We start from the raw sequence: 22,910 nt of genomic DNA, 5'->3' as shown, positions 1-22,910 counted from the left end.
TATTTAGTTGTAAATACAGTCATATTTATATAAAAAATTAGGATACTTATTTTAGAATGGAGGAGAAAACTTGTTTCATGATATGTAAATCAGTAGATATAATATCATTATTTGCACGCATGTATCCGGATTTATGGTGATCAGCCCATGATGGAGTCCCTTTGTTTCTGCATGTCCTAGTGGCGTCCTAGCGACACACGCTATATCTAGCTTTATCTAGTTTTTTCCTTTTTAAATTGGAACGGATCTGTTTCAGGGCTTCATGTATGGAAATTTGTAGTTTTTTTAATGGGTCGTGGCCCTCTAGATCTCCGGCATCTTATTTTTTCCTCGCTAAGTGCCCAGATCGTGAGCCTTACTAACATCTTATACGTGATGTTTTTTTAAAGGAAAGGATTTCTGATACGTGACATACTTGACATGTTCGTACCCACCACAATTTTACGTAATCTTTGTTATCTCTAAATCTCCACCATAAATTATAGATCTGACAATCACAATAATTAGAATGATGTGGATTAACGTGGTGTCTCTATTTTAAACATCCGCATTTTGCTTTTAGTATATAATAGATTGATTATGCTTATGTGGAGAGTAATGATACTTTTATGCATGTGAATAAGAATGCTTTATGTGATAGTTATATTGTTGAGTTTGTTCATGATGCTACTGAAAGTTATTATGAGAAAGGGAAACATGGTTATATGCATCTTAATAATATTAAGTTTCCCCTCTTTATGTTGAGAATCTTGACGTTGCGCTTGTGTTGCCTTTCTATGCTTGTTGCCTTATGCTTACATGACTTGTTTATTTACAAGATTCCTTTTCATAGGAAGTGGGTTAGGCTTAAATTTGTTTCATACTTGCTTTTTGATGCTCTCTTTGCTTCAACTCTCATCCTTATGTGAGCATCATTAAAATTACTGATCCCATCTTAATGGCTATACAGAAAGCACTTCTTGGGAGATAACCCATGTTTTTATTTTGCTACTGTTTTGTTGTGTCTTGGAAGTTGTTACTACTGTACCAACCTCTCCTTATCTTTATTTTATTGCATTGGTGTGCCAAGTAAAGTCTCTAATAGAAGGTTGATACTAGATTTGGATTTCTGCGCAGAAACATATTTCTAGCTGTCACGAATTTGAGTAGGTCTCTCTGTAGAAAACCCAAAAAATTCTGACAATTTTCATGCGTGTTCCTCAGATATGTACCCAACTTTCATTAGTTTTGAGTTTTCTGATTTGAGCAACGGAAGTGCCTCTGAAAAATTCGTCTTTACGGACTGTTCTGTTTTGATAGATTTTGCCTTATATTTCACATTGTCTCTTTTACTGTGTTGAGTGAATTTCTTTGCTCCATTAACTTTCAGTAGCTTTGGGTAATGTCCAGAAGTGTTAAGAATGATTGTGTCACCTCTGAACATGTGAATTTTTGATTATGCACTAACCCCTCTAATGAAGTTTATGAGAAGTTTGGTGTGAAGGAAGTTTTCAAGGGTCAAGAGAGGAGGATGATGCAATATGATCAAGAAGAGTGAAAAGTCTAAGCTTGGGGATGCCCCCGTGGTTCATCCCTGCATATTTCAAGAAGACTCAAGCATCTAAGCTTGGGGATGCCCAAGGCATCCCCTTCTTCATCGACAACTTATCAGGTCACCTCTAGTGAAACTATATTTTTATTCCGTCACATCTTATGTGCTTTACTTAGAGCGTCTGTATGTTTTTATTTGTGTTTTTGTTTGAATAAAATCGGATCCTATCATGTTTGTGTGGGAGAGAGACACGCTCCACTCGTTCATATGAACACTGGTGTTCTTAGCTTTATTCTTAATGTTCATGGCGAAGGTTGAAACTGCTTCGTTCATTGTTATTTGGTTGGAAACAGAAAATGCTTCATATGGTAATTGGTATATTGTCTTGAATAATTTGATACTTGGCAATTGTTTTGCTCAATAGATCATGTTTAAGCTCTTGCATCATGTACTTTGCACCTATTAATAAAGAACTACCATAGAGCTTGTTGAAATATGGTTTGCATGATTGGTCTCTCTAAAAGTTTAGATATTTTCTAGTGAAGTGTTTGAACAACAAGGAAGATAGTGTAGAGTCTTATAATGCTTGCAATATGTTCTTATGTAAGTTTTACTGTACCGGTTCATACTTGTGTTTGCTTCAAACAACCTTGCTAGCCAAAGCCTTATACTGAGAGGGATTTCTTCTCATGCATCCAAAACCTTGAGCCAAAACCTATGCCATTTGTGTCCACCATACCTACCTACTATGTGGTATTTCTCTGCCATTCCAACGTAAATTGCTTGAGTGCTACCTTTAAAATTTCATTCCTTGCCTTTGCAATACATAGCTCATGGGAAAATAGCCGTAAAACTATTGTGGTAAAGAATATGTAGCTTATGTATCTTATTTCTTATAAGTTGCTTGTTGAGCGGTAACCATGTTTCTGGGGACGCCATCAACTATTACACCTTTGTTGAATATCATGTGAGTTGCTATGCATGTTCGTCTTGTCTGAAGTAAGGGTGATTTATCATGATCAAATGGTTTGAGTATGCATATTGTTAGAGAAGAACATTGGGCCGCTTACTATAGCCATGAATCATGGTGGAAGTTTCAGTTTGGACATTAATCCTCAGTCTCTTATGAGAATATTATCTGTTGTTGAATGCTTATGTATTAAAGAGGAGTCCATTATCTGTTTTCTATGTTGTCCCGGTATGGATGTCCTCAAGTTGAGATCTATCAAAAACGAGAAATCAAATGCGATCTATCTCCTTGGACCTTTGTACATGCGGCATAGAGGTACCCCTTTGTGACACTTGGTTGAAACATATGTAATGCAATGATAATCCATGGAAATCCAAGCTAATTAGGACAAGGTGCGAGCACTATTGGTATTCGATGCATGAGGCTTGCAACTTATAGGATGTCTTATGCATAACACATATGAATTATTACTACCGTTGACAAAATTGTTTCTATGTTTTTAAAATAAAAGCTCTAGCACAAAAATAGTAATCCTCGCTTCCCTCTGCGAAGGGCCTTTCTTTTACTTTATATTGAGTCGGTTTACCTACTTCTTTCTATCTTAGAAGCAAACACTTGTGTCAAGCTGTGTGCATTGATTCCTACATACTTGCTTATTTGCATTCATCATATTACTTTGTGTTGACAATTATCCATGAGATATACATGTTGAAGTTGAAAGCAACTGCTGAAACTTATATCTTCCTTTGTGTTGCTTCAAAACCTTCTATTAAGAATTTATTGCTTTATGGGTTAACTCTTATGCAAGTCTTATTGATGCTTGTCTTGAAAGTACTATTCATGAAAAGTCTTTGCTATATGATTCAGTTGTTTAGTCATTATCTTTACCATTGCTTCAAATCACTTCATTCATTTCATATGCTTTACAATAGTATGATCAAGATTATGTAAGTAGCATGTCACTTCAGAAATTATCCTTGTTATTGTTTACCTACTCGAGGGCGAGTAGGAACTAAGCTTGGGGATGCTTGATACGTCTCCAACGTATCTATAATTTCTGATGTTCCATGCTAGTTTTATGACAATACCTACATGTTTTGCTCACACTTTATAATGATTTTATGCATTTTCCGGAACTAACCTATTAACAAGATGCCGAAGTGCCGGTTCTCGTTTTCTCGCTGTTTTTGGTTCCAGAAAGGCTGTTCGGGCAATATTCTCAGAATTCGACGAAACAAAAGCCAAACATCTTAATTCACCGAGACGGACCAGAACACCGAAGGGGAGCCGGAGAGGAGGCCCAGGGCCTCCAGACCATAGGCTCGCGCGGCCTAGAGGGGGGGTGATGTCTACGGGAGCTTCTATTCTTGTAGACAGTGTTGGGCCTCCAAGAGCAGAGGTTTGTAGAACAGCAGCAAGTTTCCCTTAAGTGGATCAACCAAGGTTTATCGATCTCAGGGAGGAAGAGGTCAAAGATATCCCTCTCAAGCAACCCTGCAACCACAAAGCAAGAAGTCTCTTGTGTCCCCAACACACCTAATACACTTGTCAGATGTATAGGTGCACTAGTTCGGCGAAGAGATAGTGAGATACAAGTAATATGGATGAGTATGAGTGATAATAGCAATCTGAATGGAATATGGCAGCGAGTAAACATTCAACAAAACAGTAAACAAACGGAGATTCGATGCTTGGAAGCAAGGCCCAGGGATCCTACTTTCACTAGTGGACACTCTCAACAATGATCAAATAATAGGACTACTCTACACCCTCTTGTTGGATGATGAACACCATTGTGTAGGATTACATGAACCCTCAATGCCGGAGTTAACAAGCTCCACAATATTCAGTGTTCATATTTAAATAACCTTAGAGTGCAAGATAGATCAACACAACCAAACCAAGTACTAACATAGCATGCACACTTCTACCATCACACTATGAAAGGATGAATAGATCGCATCAATACCATCATAGTAATAGTTAACTTCACAATCTACAAGAGATCACAATCATAGCATAAACCAAGTACTACACGATGCACACACTGTCCACATTACACCGTGCAGGAGGAATACACTACTTTAATAACATCACTAGAGTACACATAGATGATATTCAACTTGATCACAAAGAGAGAGAGATGAACCACATAGCTACAGCGGAGCCCTCAGCCCCGGGGGAGAACTACTCCCTCCTCATGGGAGACAGCAGCGGTGATGAAGATGGCGGTGGAGATGGCAGCGGTGTCGATGGAGAAGCCTTCCGGGGGCACTTCCCCGTCCCGGCGGCGTGCCGGAACAGAGACTCCTGTCCCCCAGATCTTGGCTTCGCGATGGCGGCGGCTCTGGAAGGTTTCTCGTACCGTGGCTTTTTCGTCTCGTGGTTTTAGGTCGAGGACCTTTATATAGGCGAAGAGGCGGCGTCAGAGGGTCGAAGAGGCGGCGAGGAGATAGGGGGGCATGGGCCACCCCCAGGCCGCGCCGGCCACCCTCCTGGTGGGCCTGTGTCCCCCCTCTGGCGAATCTCGGGTGTTCTGGAAGCTTCGCGGAAAAATAGGATGTTGGGCATTGATTTCGTCCGATTCCGAGAATATTTCCTTACTAGGATTTCTGAAACCAAAAACAACAGAAAACAGCAACTGGCCCTTCGGCATCTCGTTAATAGGTTAGTTCCGGAAAACGCATAAATATGACATAAAGTATGCATAAAACATGTAGATATCATCAATAATGTGGCATGGAACATAAGAAATTATCGATACATCGGAGACGTATCAGCATCCCCAAGCTTAGTTTCGCTCGTCCCGAGCAGGTAAACGATAACAAAGATAATTTCTGGAGTGACATGCCATCATAACCTTGATCATACTATTGTAAGCATATGTAATGAATGCAGCGATCAAAACAATGTAAATGACATGAGTAAACAACTGAATCATATAGCAAAGACTTTTCATAAACAGTACTTCAAGACAAGCATCAATAAGTCTTGCATAAGAGTTAACTCATAAAGCAATAATTCAAAGTAAAGGCATTGAAGCAACACAAAGGAAGATTAAGTTTCAGCGGTTGCTTTCAACTTATAACATGTATATCTCATGGATATTGTCAATGTAAAGTAATATAACAAGTGCAATATGCAAGTATGTAGGAATCAATGCACAGTTCACACAAGTGTTTGCTTCTTGAGGTGGAGAGAGATAGGTGAACTGACTCAACATAAAAGTAAAAGAATGGTCCTTCAAAGAGGAAAGCATCGATTGCTATATTTGTGCTAGAGCTTTGATTTTGAAAACAAGAAACAATTTTGTCAATGGTAGTAATAAAGCATATGTGTTATGTAAATTATATCTTACAAGTTGCAAGCCTCATGCATAGTATACTAATAGTGCCTGCACCTTGTCCTAATTAGCTCGGATTACCCGGATTATCATCGCAATGCACATGTTTTAACCAAGTGTCACAAAGGTGTACCTCTATGCCGCTCGTACAAAGGTCTAAGGAGAAAGCTCGCATCGGATTTCTCGCTATTGATTATTCTCAACTTAGACATCCATACCGGGACAACATAGACAACAGATAATGGACTCCTCTTTTATGCATAAGCATTCAACAACAATTAATTTTCTCATATGAGATTTGAGGATATTTGTCCAAAACTGAAACTTCCACCATGGATCATGGCTTTAGTTAGCGGCCCAATGTTCTTCTCTAACATTATGCATGCTCTAACCATTTTAGTGGTAAATATCCCTTACTTCAGACAAGACGAACATGCATAGCAAATCACATGATATTCAACAAAGAGTAGTTGATGGCGTCCCCAGGAACATGGTTATCGCACAACAAGCAACTTATAAGAAATAAAGTGCATAAGTACATATTCAATACCACAATAGTTTTTAGGCTATTTGTCCCATGAGCTATATATTGCAAAGGTGAAGAATGGAAGTTTTAAAGGTAGCACTCAAGCAATTTACTTTGGAATGGCGGAGAAATACCATGTAGTAGGTAGGTATGGTGGACACAAATGGCATAGTGGTTGGCTCAAGGATTTTGGATGCATGAGAAGTATTCCCTCTCGATACAAGGTTTAGGCTAGCAAGGTTATTTGAAACAAACACAAGGATGAACCGGTGCAGCAAAACTTACATAAAAGACATATTGTAAACATTTTAAGACTCTACACCGTCTTCCTTGTTGTTCAAACTCAATACTAGAAATTATCTAGACCTTAGAGAGACCAATTATGCAAACCAAATTTTAGCAAGCTCTATGTATTTCTTCATTAATAGGTGCAAAGTATATGATGCAAGAGCTTAAACATGAGCACAACAATTGCCAAGTATCACATTATCCAAGACATTTTAGCAATTACTACATGTAGCATTTCCCGATTCCAACCATACAACAATTAACGAAGCAGTTTCATCCTTCGCCATGAACATTAAAAACTAAGAACACATGTGTTCATATGAACCAGCGGAGCGTGTCTCTCTCCCACACAAGCATTTATTCAACAAAAACAAAAACAAGAAACATATAGACGCTCCAAGTAAAGTACATAAGATGTGACCGAATAAAAATATAGTTTCAAGAGAAGGAACCTGATAATTTGTCGATGAAGAAGGGGATGCCTTGGGCATCCCCAAACTTAGATGCTTGAGTCTTCTTGAAATATGCAGGGGTGAACCACCGGGGTATCCCCAAGCTTAGACTTTTCACTCTTCTTGATCATAGTGTATCATCCTCCTCTCTTGACCCTTGAAAACTTCCTTCACACCAAACTCGAAACAAACTCATTAGAGGGTTAGTGAATAATCAAAAACTCACATGTTCAGAGGTGACACAATCATTTTTAACACTTCTGGACATTTCCCAAAGCTACTGGAAGTTAATGGAACAAGGAAATCCATCCCACATAGCAAAAGAAGCAATGCGAAATAAAAGGCAGAATCTGTCAAAACAGAACAGTCCGTAAAGACGAATTTTATTGAGGCACCAGACTTGCTCAAATCAAAATGCTCAAATTGAATGAAAGTTGCGTACATATCTGAGGATCACTCACGTAAATTGGCATAATTTTCTTACCTACAGAGAATTTTGCCCAGATTCGTGACAGCAAAGAAATCTGTTTCACACGCAGTAATCCAAATCTAGTATGAACCTTACTATCAACGACTTTACTTGGCACAACAAAACACAAAACTAAGATAAGGAGAGGTTGCTACAGTAGTAAACAACTTCCAAGACACAAATATAAAACAAATTACTGTAGAAAAATAACACATGGTTATCTCCCAAGAAGTTCTTTCTTTATAGCCATTAAGATGGGCTCAGCAGTTTTGATGATGCACTCGCAAGAAATAGTATTTGAAGCAAAAGAGAGCTTCAAGAGGCAAATTCAAAACACATTTAAGCCTAACATGCTTCCTATGCAGGAGGAATCTTGTACACAAATGAATTCATGAAGAACAAAGTGACAAGCATAAGAGGATAAAACACGAGTAACTTCAAGATTCTCAACATAAAGAGGGGAAACTTAATATTATTAAGATGCATATAACCATATTTCCCTCTCTCATAATAACTTTCAGTAGCATCATTGATGAAATCCACAATATACCCATCACTTAAAACATTCTTATCATGGTTCATATGCATAAAATTATTACTCTCCACATAAGCATAATCAATTTTATTAGTTGTAGTGGGAGAAAATTCAACAAAGTAGCTATCAAATATAGGAGGCATATTGTAATCATAATCAAATTTCTCCTCCATAACAGGTGGCAACAAAAGACTACTATCATTATAATCATCATATATAGGAGTCAAAGTATCATCAAAGTAAATTTTCTCCTCAATTCTTGGGGGACTAAAAAGATCATGCTCATCAAAGCCAGCTTCCTCAAGCTTAGAATTTTCCATAGCATTAGCAACAATAGTGTTCAAAGCATTCATATTAATAACATTCCCATTAGCATGCATATAAAGTTCCATGGGTTTTTTAATTCTCTCTTCAAACACATCATGTCCTAATTCAAGATAAAGTTCATAAAGATCTCTCATATTTTTGTTGTTTTCCATTATGCCTAACTAGTGTTAAACAAGAAACAAAAAGTTGCAATTGCAGGATCTAAAGGAAATAGCTTCGAGCACAAACACAATGGCGCCGAAAAGTATCGTTACTCGGAACCGAAGTATGAGTGCCTTTTACCTTTCCTCCCGGCAACGGCGCCGGAAAAGTGCTTGATGTCTACGGGAGCTTCTATTCTTGTAGACAGTGTTGGGCCTCCAAGAGCAGAGGTTTGTAGAACAGCAGCAAGTTTCCCTTAAGTGGATCACCCAAGGTTTATCGATCTCGTGGAGGAAGAGGTCAAAGATATCCCTCTCAAGCAACCCCTGCAACCACAAAGCAAGAAGTCTCTTGTGTCCCCAACACACCTAATACACTTGTCAGATGTATAGGTGCACTAGTTCGGCGAAGAGATAGTGAGATACAAGTAATATGGATGAGTATGAGTGATAATAGCAATCTGAATGGAATATGGCAGCGAGTAAACATTCAACAAAACAGTAAACAAACGGAGATTCGATGCTTGGAAGCAAGGCCCAGGAATCCTGCTTTCACTAGTGGACACTCTCAACAATGATCACATAATAGGACTACTCTACACCCTGTTGTTGGATGATGAACACCACTGTGTAGGATTACACGAACCCTCAATGCCGGAGTTAACAAGCTCCACAATATTCAATGTTCATATTTAAATAACCTTAGAGTGCAAGATAGATCAACACAACCAAACCAAGTACTAACATAGCATGCACACTTCTACCATCACACTATGAAAGGAGGAATAGATCGCATCAATACCATCATAGTAATAGTTAACTTCACAATCTACAAGAGATCACAATCATAGCATAAACCAAGTCTACACGATGCACACACTGTCCACATTACACCGTGCAGGAGGAATACACTACTTTAATAACATCACTAGAGTAGCACATAGATGATATTCAACTTGATCACAAAGAGAGAGAGATGAACCACATAGCTACAGCGGAGCCCTCAGCCCCGGGGGAGAACTACTCCCTCCTCATGGGAGACAACAGCGGTGATGAAGATGGCGGTGGAGATGGCAGCGGTGTCGATGGAGAAGCCTTCCGGAGGCACTTCCCCGTCCCGGCGGCGTGCCAGAACAGAGACTCCTGTCCCCCAGATCTTGGCTTCACGATGGCGGCGGCTCTGGAAGGTTTCTCGTACAGTGGCTTTTTCGTCTCGTGGTTTTAGGTCGAGGACCTTTATATAGGCGAAGAGGCGGCGTCAGAGGGTCGAATAGGCGGCGAGGAGATAGGGGGGCGCGGGCCACCCCAAGGCTGCGCCGGCCACCCTCCTGGTGGGCCTGTGGCCCCCCTCTGGCGACTCTCGGGTGTTCTGGAAGCTTCGTGGAAAAATAGGATGCTGGGCGTTGATTTCGTCCGATTCCGAGAATATTTCCTTACTAGGATTTCTGAAACCAAAAACAGCAGAAAACAGCAACTGGCCCTTCGGCATCTCGTTAATAGGTTAGTTCCGGAAAATGCATAAATATGACATAAAGTATGCATAAAACATGTAGATATCATCAATAATGTGGCATGGAACATAAGAAATTATCGATACGTCGGAGACGTATCAGGGGGGGGGTGCGCCGCCCTATGGGGTGGGACCCCCAGGCACCCCCTCGCGCCGCCTCTTCGCCTATATAATCCCTCGCGACGTAAAAACCCTACACCAATTGACGAAACTCCAGAAAGACTCCAGGGGCGCCGCCGCCATCACGAAACTCCAATTCGGGGGACAGAAGTCTCTGTTCCGGCACTCCGCCGGGACGGGGAATTGGCCCCGGAGTCATCTCCATCGACACCACCACCATCTTCATCGCCGTTGTTGTCTCTCATGTTGAGGAGGGAGTAGTTCTCCCCCGAGGCTGAAGGCTCTACCGGTAGCTATGTGGTTCATCTCTCTCTCCCATGGTGTGATCTTTATGTGATCATGAGCTTTGTATCACTATTAATCTATGTGCTACTCTAGTGATGTTATTAAAGTAGTCTATTCCTCCTCCATGATGTAATGTTGACAGTGTGTGCATCATGTAGTACTTGGCGTATGTTATGATTGTAATCTCTTGTAGATTATGAAGTTAACTATTACTATGATAGTATTGATGCGATATATTCCCCCTTTCATAGCTATTGTTGACAGTGTGTATGCTATGTTAGTACTCGGTCTAAATTGCAACGGTCTATTATGCACACTAGAGGTTACTTAAATATGAACTCCGGATGTTGTGGAGCTTGTTTACTCCGGCTTGAGGTGTGCTTTTGTAGCCCTACACAATGAATGGTTTTTGTTATCCAACAAGAGAGTGTGAGAAGTAGCACAAGTGAAGAGAAGTTATTTATTTATGTGATCATTGTTGAGAGTGTCCACTAGTGAAAGTATGATCCCTAGGCCTTGTTTCCAAATATCGAATCACCGTTTATTTACTGTTCTACTGCATGTTTACTTGCTGCCATACTTATCTCAGATTGTTATTACCACTCATATTCATCCATATCACTTGCAACTTACTATCTCTTCGCCGAACTAGTGCATCTATACATCTAACAAGTGTATTAGGTGTGTTGGGGACACAAGAGACTTCTTGTATCGTAATTGCAGGGTTGCTTGAGAGGGATATCTTTGACCTCTACCTCCCTGAGTTCGATAAACCTTGGGTGATTCACTTAAGGGAAACTTAATGTTGTTCTACAAACCTCTGCTCTTGGAAGCCCAACACTTTCTACAGGAATAGAAGCGTGCGTAGACATCAAGAACCGCCCCAAAGCTTTGACGGAACTCTATCGAGAAGTTACCAACGATGATAACCGCACCATTCAGCGCGGCAAGATAAGGAACATTCAGCTCTCTGCCATTAGATATTTCACTTACTATCTTGCTACTAGCATTATTGGTAGGGAGAACACTAGAAACATTTCTAGTTATCATCTTGCTTTTCTGGTTGCTGCACTTACTGGAAGTACTCCTTATCATCTTGGTGCTCTTATTGCTCGTCGCTTAGCTAGTAAGGGACCTATTTATGGAGGAATTGTTGCCTCACGTATTGTTGCATATCTAGGTTTTTCTATTGATCCTAGTGATGAGAAATTAACTCCTATTAAGCTTGATATTGCTGCTATGAAGTGTCACCAATTTGTCACAACTGACTCTAATTTAGAAAATATTGTCTATAGAATGTTGTTTATTGATGGGGATGAGAGGGAAATCCCTTTGCCGCAGGCCGATTTGTTCAGTGTTCGCAAAAAGCCGTGGTCGCGTTCCAAGGAGGAGGTGGATGAGCAGCTGAGGATACTTGGCTTTCACCAGCAGCACAACTCCGAGGACGCCGAGCCCTCCGACGGGTACACTGTCACATATCCCGGTGCGTCCTCCAGCATGTACCAAGGACATGCTCCTTCTTTATCATACTACAGAGGTGCCACCTCATGGGCACCGTGGGATTGATCTCCACTTAGGCCAACGCCTAAGCTTGGGGGGGGGGGGGGGGGGGATGCCGGCATCACTCATTCATTGCATATTATAATTGCCGGTCATTTGTATATACTTGTTTCGCTTCTTTTGGTTGTTTCTCTTTTGGTTATTTTTATTTCGGTAGGCTCTTATTTTAGTTTTTGAAGGTTGTTACTACTGTAGTAACCTTTACTTTTACCTTTTTATTTCATTTGTGTGCTAGTTGCCTCTAATATGAGGAAGATGATATTTGGGGAAGTGTTGTCTAAAAAACAGATTCTGGACTGATACTAAAAAAAATCCTAAACACAGCTAGAACGTTATTTTGAGCAGCCAATTTTTGTACATGTTCTCCAGGTTATCATCTAACTTTCATTAGTTGAGCACTTTTCGAGTTGAAGAGCAGAAGATTTTAGAAAAAATGATTACTGTACTGCTGTCAAGTTTGACGGATTTCTGCCACCTTGTGTTTGTGTGACTCTTTTAGTTTTCATTCTCTTGTTTTTGCTTTGTTTCTTTTCTAAAACACAAAAAGACCAAAAATATTTCTGTTGTTTCTCTTTATCATTTGTTTATTTGGTTTCTTGTTCCTATTTTGGTTTATTTACTATTGTTGGTTTGCTATAAGAAAATCCAAAAAGATTTTACTTTCGTTCTTGTTTCCAATTCAAAAACACCAAAAATATTTGTTGTTCTTCTTCGGTTTTGTAAAGTTTATTATGGAGTTCAGCGGTCTCCGGTGGTTGGAGCTTGGTTTTCATTTCATATTATTCAAGCCACACAAGTGAAAGACAATAATGACGATCTACGACAACTCGACTATGGTGAGAGGCTGGTATGAACTCTATTTGTTTTCATTTTTGTACATATACTCATTCATGTGAGCATGCTTAGTTGGTTCATGTGAGGTATATGTCATTTAATGAAATTCTAGTAGTTCATGATCTCTCATGTTTAGCTCCAATTTATTAATAATGAGTAGCATGTCATAAATATTTGCTTGCATTGTTTTATTCATATATAGGTATGACATTGTGGTATCCTCCTCTGAATAATTCATTTGAATTGACTTGGCACATGCTCACGCATGCATATGACTGAAAAACAAAAGTCAATTAAGCCTCGATGACTTACTTTGCTTCAGAGTTCTCGTATTACTTTTATGTCTCCGTTAATTTTATTTTGTCGCAAGCATGATTATGACAGTTATTGCTCTCTTGATTGTCGCTTCCCAGTCTATTGCTAGCCTTCACTTGTACTGAGCGGGAATGCTGCTCGTGCTTCCAAATCCCTAAAAACCAAGTTATTCCAAAGTGTCCACCATAAATACCTATGCATGGCATTTCAAACCATTCCAAGTAAATTTTCATGTGCTACCTTTAAAACCTTCAAAGTACTTCTCAATTTGTGTCAATGTTTTATAGCTCATGAGGAAGTATGTGGTGTTTCATCTTTCAACCTTGTCATTTACTCCTGACCGACTTTCACCAATGGACTAGTGGCACATCCGCTTATCCAATAATTTTGCAAAAAGAGCTGGCAACAGGGTGCCCAGCCCCAATTAATTAACTTTCATCGATAATTCTCTTCACATGTTTTTCCCTGATTTATCAGTAAGCAACTTAATTTGCAAATAGACACTCCTCCATTGTATGTGAATGTTGGAAGGCACCTGAGGATTCGGTTGGCAATGGCTTGTGTAAGCAAAGGTTGGGAGGAGTGTCATTCATAATAAAACTAATATACATGTGTAAACTAAAGAGAAGAGGGATGATTTACCTTGCTGGTAGAGATAACGTCTTTCATGGGAGCCGCTCTTGAAAGTCTGGTTGACAAGGTAGTTAGAGTGCCCACTACCATTCGTTGACAGCAACAAACACCTCTCAAAACAATTTTACTTCTGTTTTAAAAATGAAAAGCTCTAGCACATGTTAATTCCTGCTTCCCTCTGTGAAGGGTCAATCTTTTACTTTTATGATGAGTCACCATCCTTTCTTTGAGCACCTTCTTGAGAGCATAATTGTCATTCTTACTGTAATATGTTTGTCCCAGAATCTGGTTAACTGTGGTATAACTTTGATGCTTTTATCTTTGATAATCTTTACTTCTAGTCTTTCCATGAAATTCAGAGGTGCCTGGGCATTTATGTTTTGCTGTACAAATACGGGCAAGCGAGATACCACTTTATCATATCTTTTTATGAGCATTGCAATCCTGCTGATAGATATGTTTCATGATGCTTATTATTACTTTGTTGGTATCTTTTTCATGATTGACATAACTATTAGATGACTTTACTTGCATTTATCTTATTATGAATTGCCAAAGTACTCGTCCATAACACCTCCTACCACTCCGCCCTGCGCGCTACGCCATTCGAGGTGGTCTACGGTCGGCCACCACCACCTATTCTACCGGTGGATCCAGCGACGGCGCGGACGGAGGCAGCTGGCGAGCTCATCCGCGCCCGCGACGAGATGCTGGCCGAGGTGCGGCAGCGTCTTGTCCAAGCTCAGCAGGTCGCCAAGCACTACTATGACGGGCGTCACCGCGAGGTTGAGTATGCGGTGGGTGACTGGGTGTGGCTTCGCCTGTTGCACCGCTCTCACCAGTCCCTCGACCCGCGTGCCAAGAGCAAACTTGGTCCGCGCTATGCGGGGCCCTTCGTCATCGTCGAGCGGATTGGGACCATGGCGTACAGACTTCAGTTGCCTGAGGGGGCCCGCATTCACGCCGTCTTCCACGTGGGAGCTGAAGCCCCTATCGCGGTGTTCCGCCGGTGGCCACTCCACCACTTCCGCCGACGGCCGAGGGTCGTCTGCTGCCCAGCCCGGCCAAGGTGCTCCGCGCTCAGCTTCGTCGTGATGTTTGGCACTTGTTGGTGCAGTGGGAGGGCCTTTCCGAGGAGGAGGCAACTTGGTAACCACGCGAGGAGTTCCAGCAGCATTACCCAGACAACCAGCTCGAGGACGAGCTGTTTGCGCAGGCGGGGAGAGATGTTATGACCGGCCTGGTCTACCGCCGGAGGGGGCCCACTGGCCCAACCGGCCAGGCCTAGTTAGGGGCTTAGCCCAGTTAGCAGATTAGGGTTTCGCAGTTCTCTTATAAATACAAGTTGTAATAGACTAGATCGATCAAGCAATAATCAATATCATTATTGTCGACTCCCAGAGGAATCGGCCTTCTCCTGCCGCGCCGCCCCAAACCCTAGCCATCGCCTTCCACGCGCGCCCGCGACGGCGCCCTGCCGCCGACGCCGCCTCTCTTCTTCTCGCTCGCAGCACTTCCACCCCTACAATCTACGCCCCCGTCCTGATAGAACCCTAGATTCTACCAATTGCATTGCTGGTAGTGGATGAGCCTGAGAAGACGGGCAGCCTACTGTTCCTGTCTAGGTGTCAACAAGTGCACGAAAAGACGCGGGTAGCAGGACTAGCCTCCGGCGAGCAGCGGCCAAACGGACGACACCAGAAATGGCGAGGGTTGGGACAAGCGGTCGCAGCAGGGTTGATTGAGGTGCAAAGAGCTGTTGTCAGATACAAGCAGTTTTTTAGGCATCTGGATAAGCCACAGCCAATTTCGTCCCCAAAACACCAAAAGGTGCAGTAAAATCAAAAAAAAAAAATGACGCTCAAAAGTAAGGCATCTGTTTGAGATGCTTTTAGCATAGGCATACGAAGAAGGATGACAAAACACTTAGATACAGAGAGAGGATATGATATTTGACACTCTTCAATTACAGAAACTGGAGTATCTTGCACAAGCTTTGGGTCGGGCAATTGTGCAGGACCTTTATCTAGTAAGCAAAGCAGACAGCTTCCTAGCTGTCCATTTGCATGCAAGGAGTAGAACAACTACATACCAAAACTTACACCATCTTCAACCTCCTCTTCTTCGTCTTCCTCCTCCTCTTCCACCTCTTCTTCTTCCTCTGGAAGAACTTCTTGTGGTGCTGCTGACCCAGCACCTTCGTAAGGCCCTTGCTTCTGCAGGCTCCAGTACATGATGCTTGCAGTAAGAGTAAGAATCATCTTATGATTTACCTGACACAGACAATTCAAAAGTAGAAGTTACTGCATGTTCTTTGTCTGATCGAATGGAGGTCAAGCTAAGGTTAACAAATATATTTTCATAAGCTACCTCCATTATGTCCTCTGGCAACAAGAATACGGTACACCCGAGCTTCCTGGCGACACTTATGATGTATGTTGCGTTCAACTTCTTCTCGTCATCTGCAGCCACAGAACTAATGAGAACAGAATCATGAAGCATGGAGAGGTAATACAACGGAAATCTCATATTGACTCCGGAATGATGCACAAACAGCGGAAAGGTACACACCATCCTCCCCCTTCTTGACCAGACTCCAATCAACAACCGTACGCTTAACAGCGCTTAGAAGCTCAAGGAAGAACACACCATCGGATATGCTTTTATCCTAGAAAATTAAGACAAGTGCTTAAGACTGTGCCTTTGAAGAGATCACTAAATCTTACAGAAATGTGAAATATTTAAGAACCTTGAAGCTTTCAATATGGGATGTTTTGCCTGATTCCTTGACCTTATCATTCGCCCATATAAGAATGTCAGAATCTGTAATTTCTTTGTCTTTAGAGTGGAATCTCAAGTTCTTTAGCAGTTGCAGGATGCTGGTCCTCATGAGTTGCCACAGGAAAGCTGGAAAAGAATATTTGAAAACAGCATATAATGGAAAATAAATAAAAATAAATTAAAAATAAAAATAAATCAACTGAAACATATGTAGGATATACCTAGAATTAGTTTCTTGTTTGCCTGAACAATATCATTTCCTGCTACATTTACAAGAGAAAATTTTAACTCCTTCCCGATTTTTATAACCTGGTTGCAGTTTTCCACCTTCCTAAATGGCATGATGATTGGAGGTTTTGACGCTTGCTTCCAGTTAACTGATCCTGGAGAAATTTTGTCAAGCACCTCCAACAGGACCCATCTGTAAATGAACTTCTGTAAGATAGCAAAATATGTTTCAAGGCAAAAAAAGCTGCTGCAAATGGAACTTACCCAGTCCTAACATCCTCAAACAAATTATTGACATAAGTTGCAATTCCAAGACTGTTGATCCACAAGCGAAATGCTCTCTCTTCCCTAGATGCTTCCACATCGTCAGGAGTATCTTGGACAGGAGCCACAGTGTTCGTTGATAGACCATTTCTGCACAAAGTTTGTAATTACTTCACTCTATGCACTAAACTTGGGGAAATGCTTTGGATCATCAACATTTCCACAATTATAAAGAAGCTATGGATTGTTTGTGCTTTAATACATAGATAACAGGTGTACCTCTGCTGGAATATTTGTGCAACGAATGCCAAGTTGAGATTTGCTGAACCCTCAACAATATCTTTAGATGTTACATATCTTGTACACTCAAGCTTTTCAGCAGTTTCAAGTACTTTCTTTGCCCTTTCTTTAGGATCTGTAGTTTCTATCATAGTCGTCGAGCTAAGCTCAGGGGCAAGGGCGCTGAGAAGGTAAGCATACGCTTCACCATCCTGCAAATACATCAGAAGGTACAAGAGAATGAATCAAATATAGAACAGATGTCGCCATTCTGTGACAGAGTTTCTGAAAATGTCGTGGACATATCAAAGATCTAATAGTCTTACATAAGCATGCCATAAAATTCATAGTATTATATCAATGTGAAACAAAATGTTCTCCAGATTGTGCGTTGTTCAAGTCTGCGTCATCCTTACATTTACAATGAAGTATAATGTACATGTATGATACTGTATGATATACGTACCTTAACATCAGTAGAGAAATTTGTAACAGTTTTTTTGTACCCTGCTTTCTTGATATGAAAGTTCATCCATTTGAGCAACATCTTATCTGGTGCTAAGGTAACAACCTCCTCTGCTTCCTGTATTAATCATATAAAATAATTATCAAGACTTTGTCAGTGCACAAACATGATACAAGTCCTTCATGACTCAAACCTTGCTATTATCATCAGCGAACAACTCCAACAGCTGTGGCGTTTTCTTCAAATTCAAATCAGCTAAGAGTTGTATCTAGGAGAAGTCCGAATAAACATGTTAGAAAGAACACACCGGAGATGTTTGCAGTACATGTAGCGTCCATCACTGTTCTAGTTATAATATGTTGCTCAAGACCTATTTAGTAATTAACGTAGTAATAAGGGTTAATAACACATACCTTTATGATTTGCGATAGCAAACCAAGAACAAGATGAGGCTGCGAAAAAACAAAAAATATTTCAGTCGTAAAGCAATGTAAATGATTCAGTAATGATAAATTGAGTCGTCTTCATGTTTATCTTCACTATTATATTAATGAGAGTTGTTGATAGTATGTCTTACCGAGCTTAGATGTTTATCTATATCTAACTTTTCTACCATCCTAAACTTATAACAAACAAATAAACCGGCTTACTGTGCACCATGCCTCTTCCACCTTCCTAAAAATGAAGCATTTTCGTAACAAAATAATTTAACAACAGCCCCAAAAATATCTAACAATAATTTAGCTAATTAGGTGTGGCTGTCATGAAGATGCTTCGGATATACCCTTTTCCGGCAAAAAAAAAACAGGTGCGACTGTGGAGCCTAAGCTGCGGTCTAAGACCGCAGGCCGAGCACAAACACTGAGGCAATCAGCCTAACCTGAACTCAAAAGTACGTGATCTGTCGACTAGATCGAGCCGACAACAATGAATGAACACGACCAGTTATATTTTCTTATCTGTAGCAAAGCGCATGTGTTTTTCTAGTAGTGAAAACATTTTTCATTGTCCGAGAATCGGTAAATACCTATAAAGAACACACTAAGGGTCTTGACATGGAACACTCCCCGAACATTCATTTGATAAACGTTTTAGTTGTGTAAGTTGTATTTCAAGATATGCACTTCTATGCTGATTTACTACGTCAAAACTAGATAGGAACAGCTGGAAAAATCATATAGAGTTGAATTCTTCATACCAGCATGAATTGCATAATAAACTTTACTGATGCAATATTAACATAGAGCACATACTCTAGCTTCAATCAAATCTTGTGTCCCAATGTTAACAATAGTGCAGCCAATGGCCCTTGCAGAGTTGAGACAAAGGTTGTGGTTCTCATTCCTCTCCCATGGATTAGGATCCTTCTTAGTATTGATTGCTCTCTCATCTATAGTGCCCGGAACAGCAACATTGATCAACTTGCTGATTGTATAAGGTAAGGAAATAATTGCCATTAGCGAATTATTGTAATAAATTAATATGAAGAAGTGTTGCAGCGCTAGAAGAATATGAGAATCAGAAGAAAATCTCACCAAAGTAGTACACCATCCCGAACAAGATTGAATATATCATTTGATTCAGGGTCCAATGGCAAGAAGTTTTTCAGGAAAGAATCCTCTCCCAGAAAATTATTGATATGATTCACATAAGAAGTTTTTTCAGACTCATTAATGACGTGCATCAGAGTAGTAGTAGAAGCCTTCAAAAATGACACAGATCCCTTCAATTTCTTTTTGCCTCCAGCTTTGCTGGTCCCCTTTGCTTGGAGATTTAAGTACTCCTAACAAATTCCAAGATTGCAATATTCAACGAAATTATGTCTTACGCACATGAAAATGCAGAATCAATAGAAAGTAAGCAAAGATGGTCAATTGTACCCTAAGAAACGGCTCAAACTCTATTGATTGGTTCATGTCTGGGTAAGACTCGCTCAAAAAATTCCTGATCTCTTCCTCGGATAGAACCTCATGAAGGCCCCTAAGCTGCTCCATCACCGGCGGCAAGTCTTTAATAGCTACATTATCGGCATCCGATTTCTTCACGGACAGAAACTATTACATTGAAACATATGAGGTAGAATTTTGATTACACAATTGTAGAAGATAATATAATTTCCAAATGCATGAAAAGTTGTCCCACAAATGCTTACTTTTGTTTTCAGCGTTCGGAGCTGCACTTGTGTGAACTGACTCTGGAGCCATGGATCGGACACAAGAACACCAAAGAAGTTAGACATTGCTTCCCAAGTTCAATTTCCCTCTTGTGCCAAATTACTTGTCACACCAATTTGGCAGTTGTTGAAGACTTAGAATTAAGATAATCCGACCAGGATCATCAATTGCTAGGATTAATCGCCACTAACCTCTCAACAGTTCTGCATGTTTGCAAATAAATGCATCAAGACTGAAAGGGGGCAAAATCGGTAGGGTTATATATATTTGCAGGAAAAATACCCCCAAATATGTCATCACCAACCTTTGTGAGGAAAATTTCTTTCGACAGATTTTGATCTTGTTTGTTCCTGACTTCCTTCCTTGAGAAATTCTCCCAAACTATTCATTCCGTCTGCATTGCTCCCGGCTAATCCGAAGCGAAGGCGACGTGTGGCAAAGCGGACGTGTGGTTGGATTACAGAGAGCCATAGGAAGAAAAGGGGAGAGGCTAAAAAAGGTGGAGCATTTCTTGGTCTCATGCAGATGCCTATAATAGCAAAGCGAATGGCCAATCTTAGAACCTGAAGCTTCCATGAACTCACTGCATCCTCCTCCTCTCCCATGGAGACGACGGCAGAGCACCATCTCTATTTTCCCCTCTTTTTTGGGTAGAAAACAAGGAAGACGGCATGTGTCCATGCTTGAAGCCGGTGATACCTATTTGACGCCTATGGCGTCAGTTATCCTGACTACGCGTACCTTTTCGTTCCACACCCTTTCGCGTTCTGGGCTGGCACATTTATTTCCTGCAGCTCCTTACTTCCTGGGTGTACTTTCAATTGACTCCTCGCCGAATTAAAAACAAATCGCGCACTAGCTAGTAGGGCTCTATCGATCAATCGGACAGTATGCTCCTGCCGTGGCGAGTAGTACTAGTGTTACTATATCACGTGTACAAATCTGCATCGATCAGCAAGTAATAAGCTAAGCTAGATGGTTAAGCTACACGTGCTTTATTGTTTATTTTTTTCCTTTTTTCTATTTTATTTTACGAGATAATATGAACTGTTTTATTTGAGTAATGTGCGGATTTTTCCTAATCTCGCAAAAAATATTATATATTTTGTTAATATATTTTCTTGGAAACTGATACACAGCGACGCCGCACGGTTTTGCTCGCGGTGCGACGATGCATTGCGATTTGGAAAACATCATCGCGCCCCTTAGACTGCTCATAGTGGGAGTAACATAGCTAGTAACATCACACATCTCAAGGCATTTTGGTGACATGGCATGCGAATAAATGAAGAAAGAGAGTGGGGTGGTAACTAGCTATGTTACCATAACATCACACACCCCAAGGCAAAATGAGTCTACAACATAATAAATGACACAATACATGACACCACATATAAGTTACTACCCACTATGAAGGTAGTAACCTACACTAGTAACATGGCATATGTTACTAGTCTAAGTTACTTCCCACTATGAGCGGCCTTAGAAGCCGCGACACGTCCTCTGATTCCCACTTGCACCTTATCTCCTAATTATGAGCTTTGAATCACCCATTCTCTCTCGGTGGGCCCAACACAATCAGAGCGCATCTAGAGGCTCGCCGGAGCAAGGAGAAAGGAGGAGGCCGTCCCGCACGAGCAAGCAGCATGGGGAGGCCATCGCCGCGCGAGCACGAAATGGGGAGGCCATCGCCGCGCGAGCACGAAATGGGGAGGCGCACGGCGACGAGGACATGGAGGCCGTCCCCAATCCGATGCCTGCTCCATCCCTGCCCGGACGCGACCCCGACGCCACCTCCATCTTTTCCCCGTCCGCAGCTAAGGGTAATTAGTAACGACTAACCTGGCAACTAAGGGTAATTCAGTAATTACCGGTTAATTAGTCACAATACGATCAGTTGGAAAGTCATGTTTGACCATCGCTCGTATGTGGCTCGCATGTGTGCATGTAGACACACGGATGCGAATAATTTTTAGAGTTGCATGTACTGATATATTGAGCCCCACGCGAGTTAATTGGACTCTGAATGGGCCGTCGCACGGCGGATGCTTCCGTGCGGCGCCGCTGCCTAGCTTTGTCCTTTTTTCTTTCATGTGAACACTTCTTAAAACTTACGATCACTTTCTTGAACTATAGAAACTTTTTTATTAACCCTGTTTGAAACCTTGTTAACAACTTTTGGACAATACGAACATTTTTAAGGCTCGTGGACAATTTTTGAAACCGCGTGATTTTTTTGAATTGTGCAAACATTTTCTAATATCTTGCACACCGTTTTTTTTAACCGTATGAACATTTTTAAGGCTCGCGGACATTTTTGAAACCTCACAATTTTTGAATCGTGCGATTTTTTTAATATCATGAACAATTTTAAACCTCGCAAATAGTTATTTGAATTGCACGGACATTTTTAAGGGTGTTGAACAATTGTTGAAACCTTGCGATATTTTTGAATTGTTGAAATAGTTTTTGAAACCTCGAGGTTTTTTTGAATTGTGTGAACATTTTCTGAATCTCACGAACAACTTTTTAAATCTTGCTAACTAATTTTTGACCATTTTTAAGGCTCATGGACATTTTTAAAACCTTGCGATTTTTTTTGAATTGTGTGAACATTTTCTGGATCTCGTGAACAATTTTATCAAACTATCTTTTGAATGCACGGACATTTTTAAGGGTCTTGAACAATATTCGAAACCTTGAGATATTTTTGAATTGTAGAAACATTTTTCTAAATTTCACGGTTTTTTTTAACTCACGGACAACTTTTAAAATCTTGGTAACTACTTTTTGACCATTTTTAAGGCTCGTAAACATTTTTAAAACCTTGCGTTTTTTTTTGAATTGTGTGAACATTTTCTGATTCCACTAGTGGAAAAC

At 40.7% G+C, this 22,910-nt stretch overlaps 1 protein-coding gene across 1 annotated transcript; it reads right to left on the bottom strand.

The window, feature by feature from the left end:
* Positions 1-14,479: 14,479 nt before the first annotated feature.
* On the bottom strand, positions 14,480-20,095 carry LOC124690410 (fimbrin-5-like). Its single transcript, XM_047223799.1, has 15 exons — positions 20,009-20,095; positions 19,737-19,910; positions 19,392-19,639; positions 19,110-19,281; positions 18,270-18,308; positions 18,050-18,124; positions 17,857-17,973; positions 17,391-17,602; positions 17,112-17,261; positions 16,841-17,040; positions 16,588-16,745; positions 16,410-16,506; positions 16,209-16,300; positions 15,931-16,111; positions 14,480-15,042 (listed from the first exon to the last, which is right to left on the bottom strand). Exons 1-15 carry the CDS (start codon positions 20,093-20,095, stop codon positions 14,480-14,482), a joined length of 2,565 nt encoding a protein of 854 aa, XP_047079755.1.
* Between the last annotated feature and the right edge of the window lie 2,815 nt (positions 20,096-22,910).

The sequence above is a fragment of the Lolium rigidum genome, chromosome 2 (assembly GCF_022539505.1).
Source record: "Lolium rigidum isolate FL_2022 chromosome 2, APGP_CSIRO_Lrig_0.1, whole genome shotgun sequence".
NCBI lineage: Eukaryota > Viridiplantae > Streptophyta > Magnoliopsida > Poales > Poaceae > Lolium > Lolium rigidum.
This window is presented reverse-complemented; position numbering and strand designations above follow the sequence as displayed.

Coding starts and splice junctions, on each gene's coding strand:
- LOC124690410 (XM_047223799.1), bottom strand. CDS start 20,095: ATGTCTAACTTCTTTGGTGTTCTTGTGTCCGATCCATGGCTCCAGAGT. Junction 18,309..19,109: donor AAGATTTGATTGAAGCTAGA/GTATGTGCTCTA, acceptor GTTTTTTCGCAG/CCTCATCTTGTTCTTGGTTT. Junction 17,974..18,049: donor TCGCTGATGATAATAGCAAG/GTTTGAGTCATG, acceptor TGATTAATACAG/GAAGCAGAGGAGGTTGTTAC.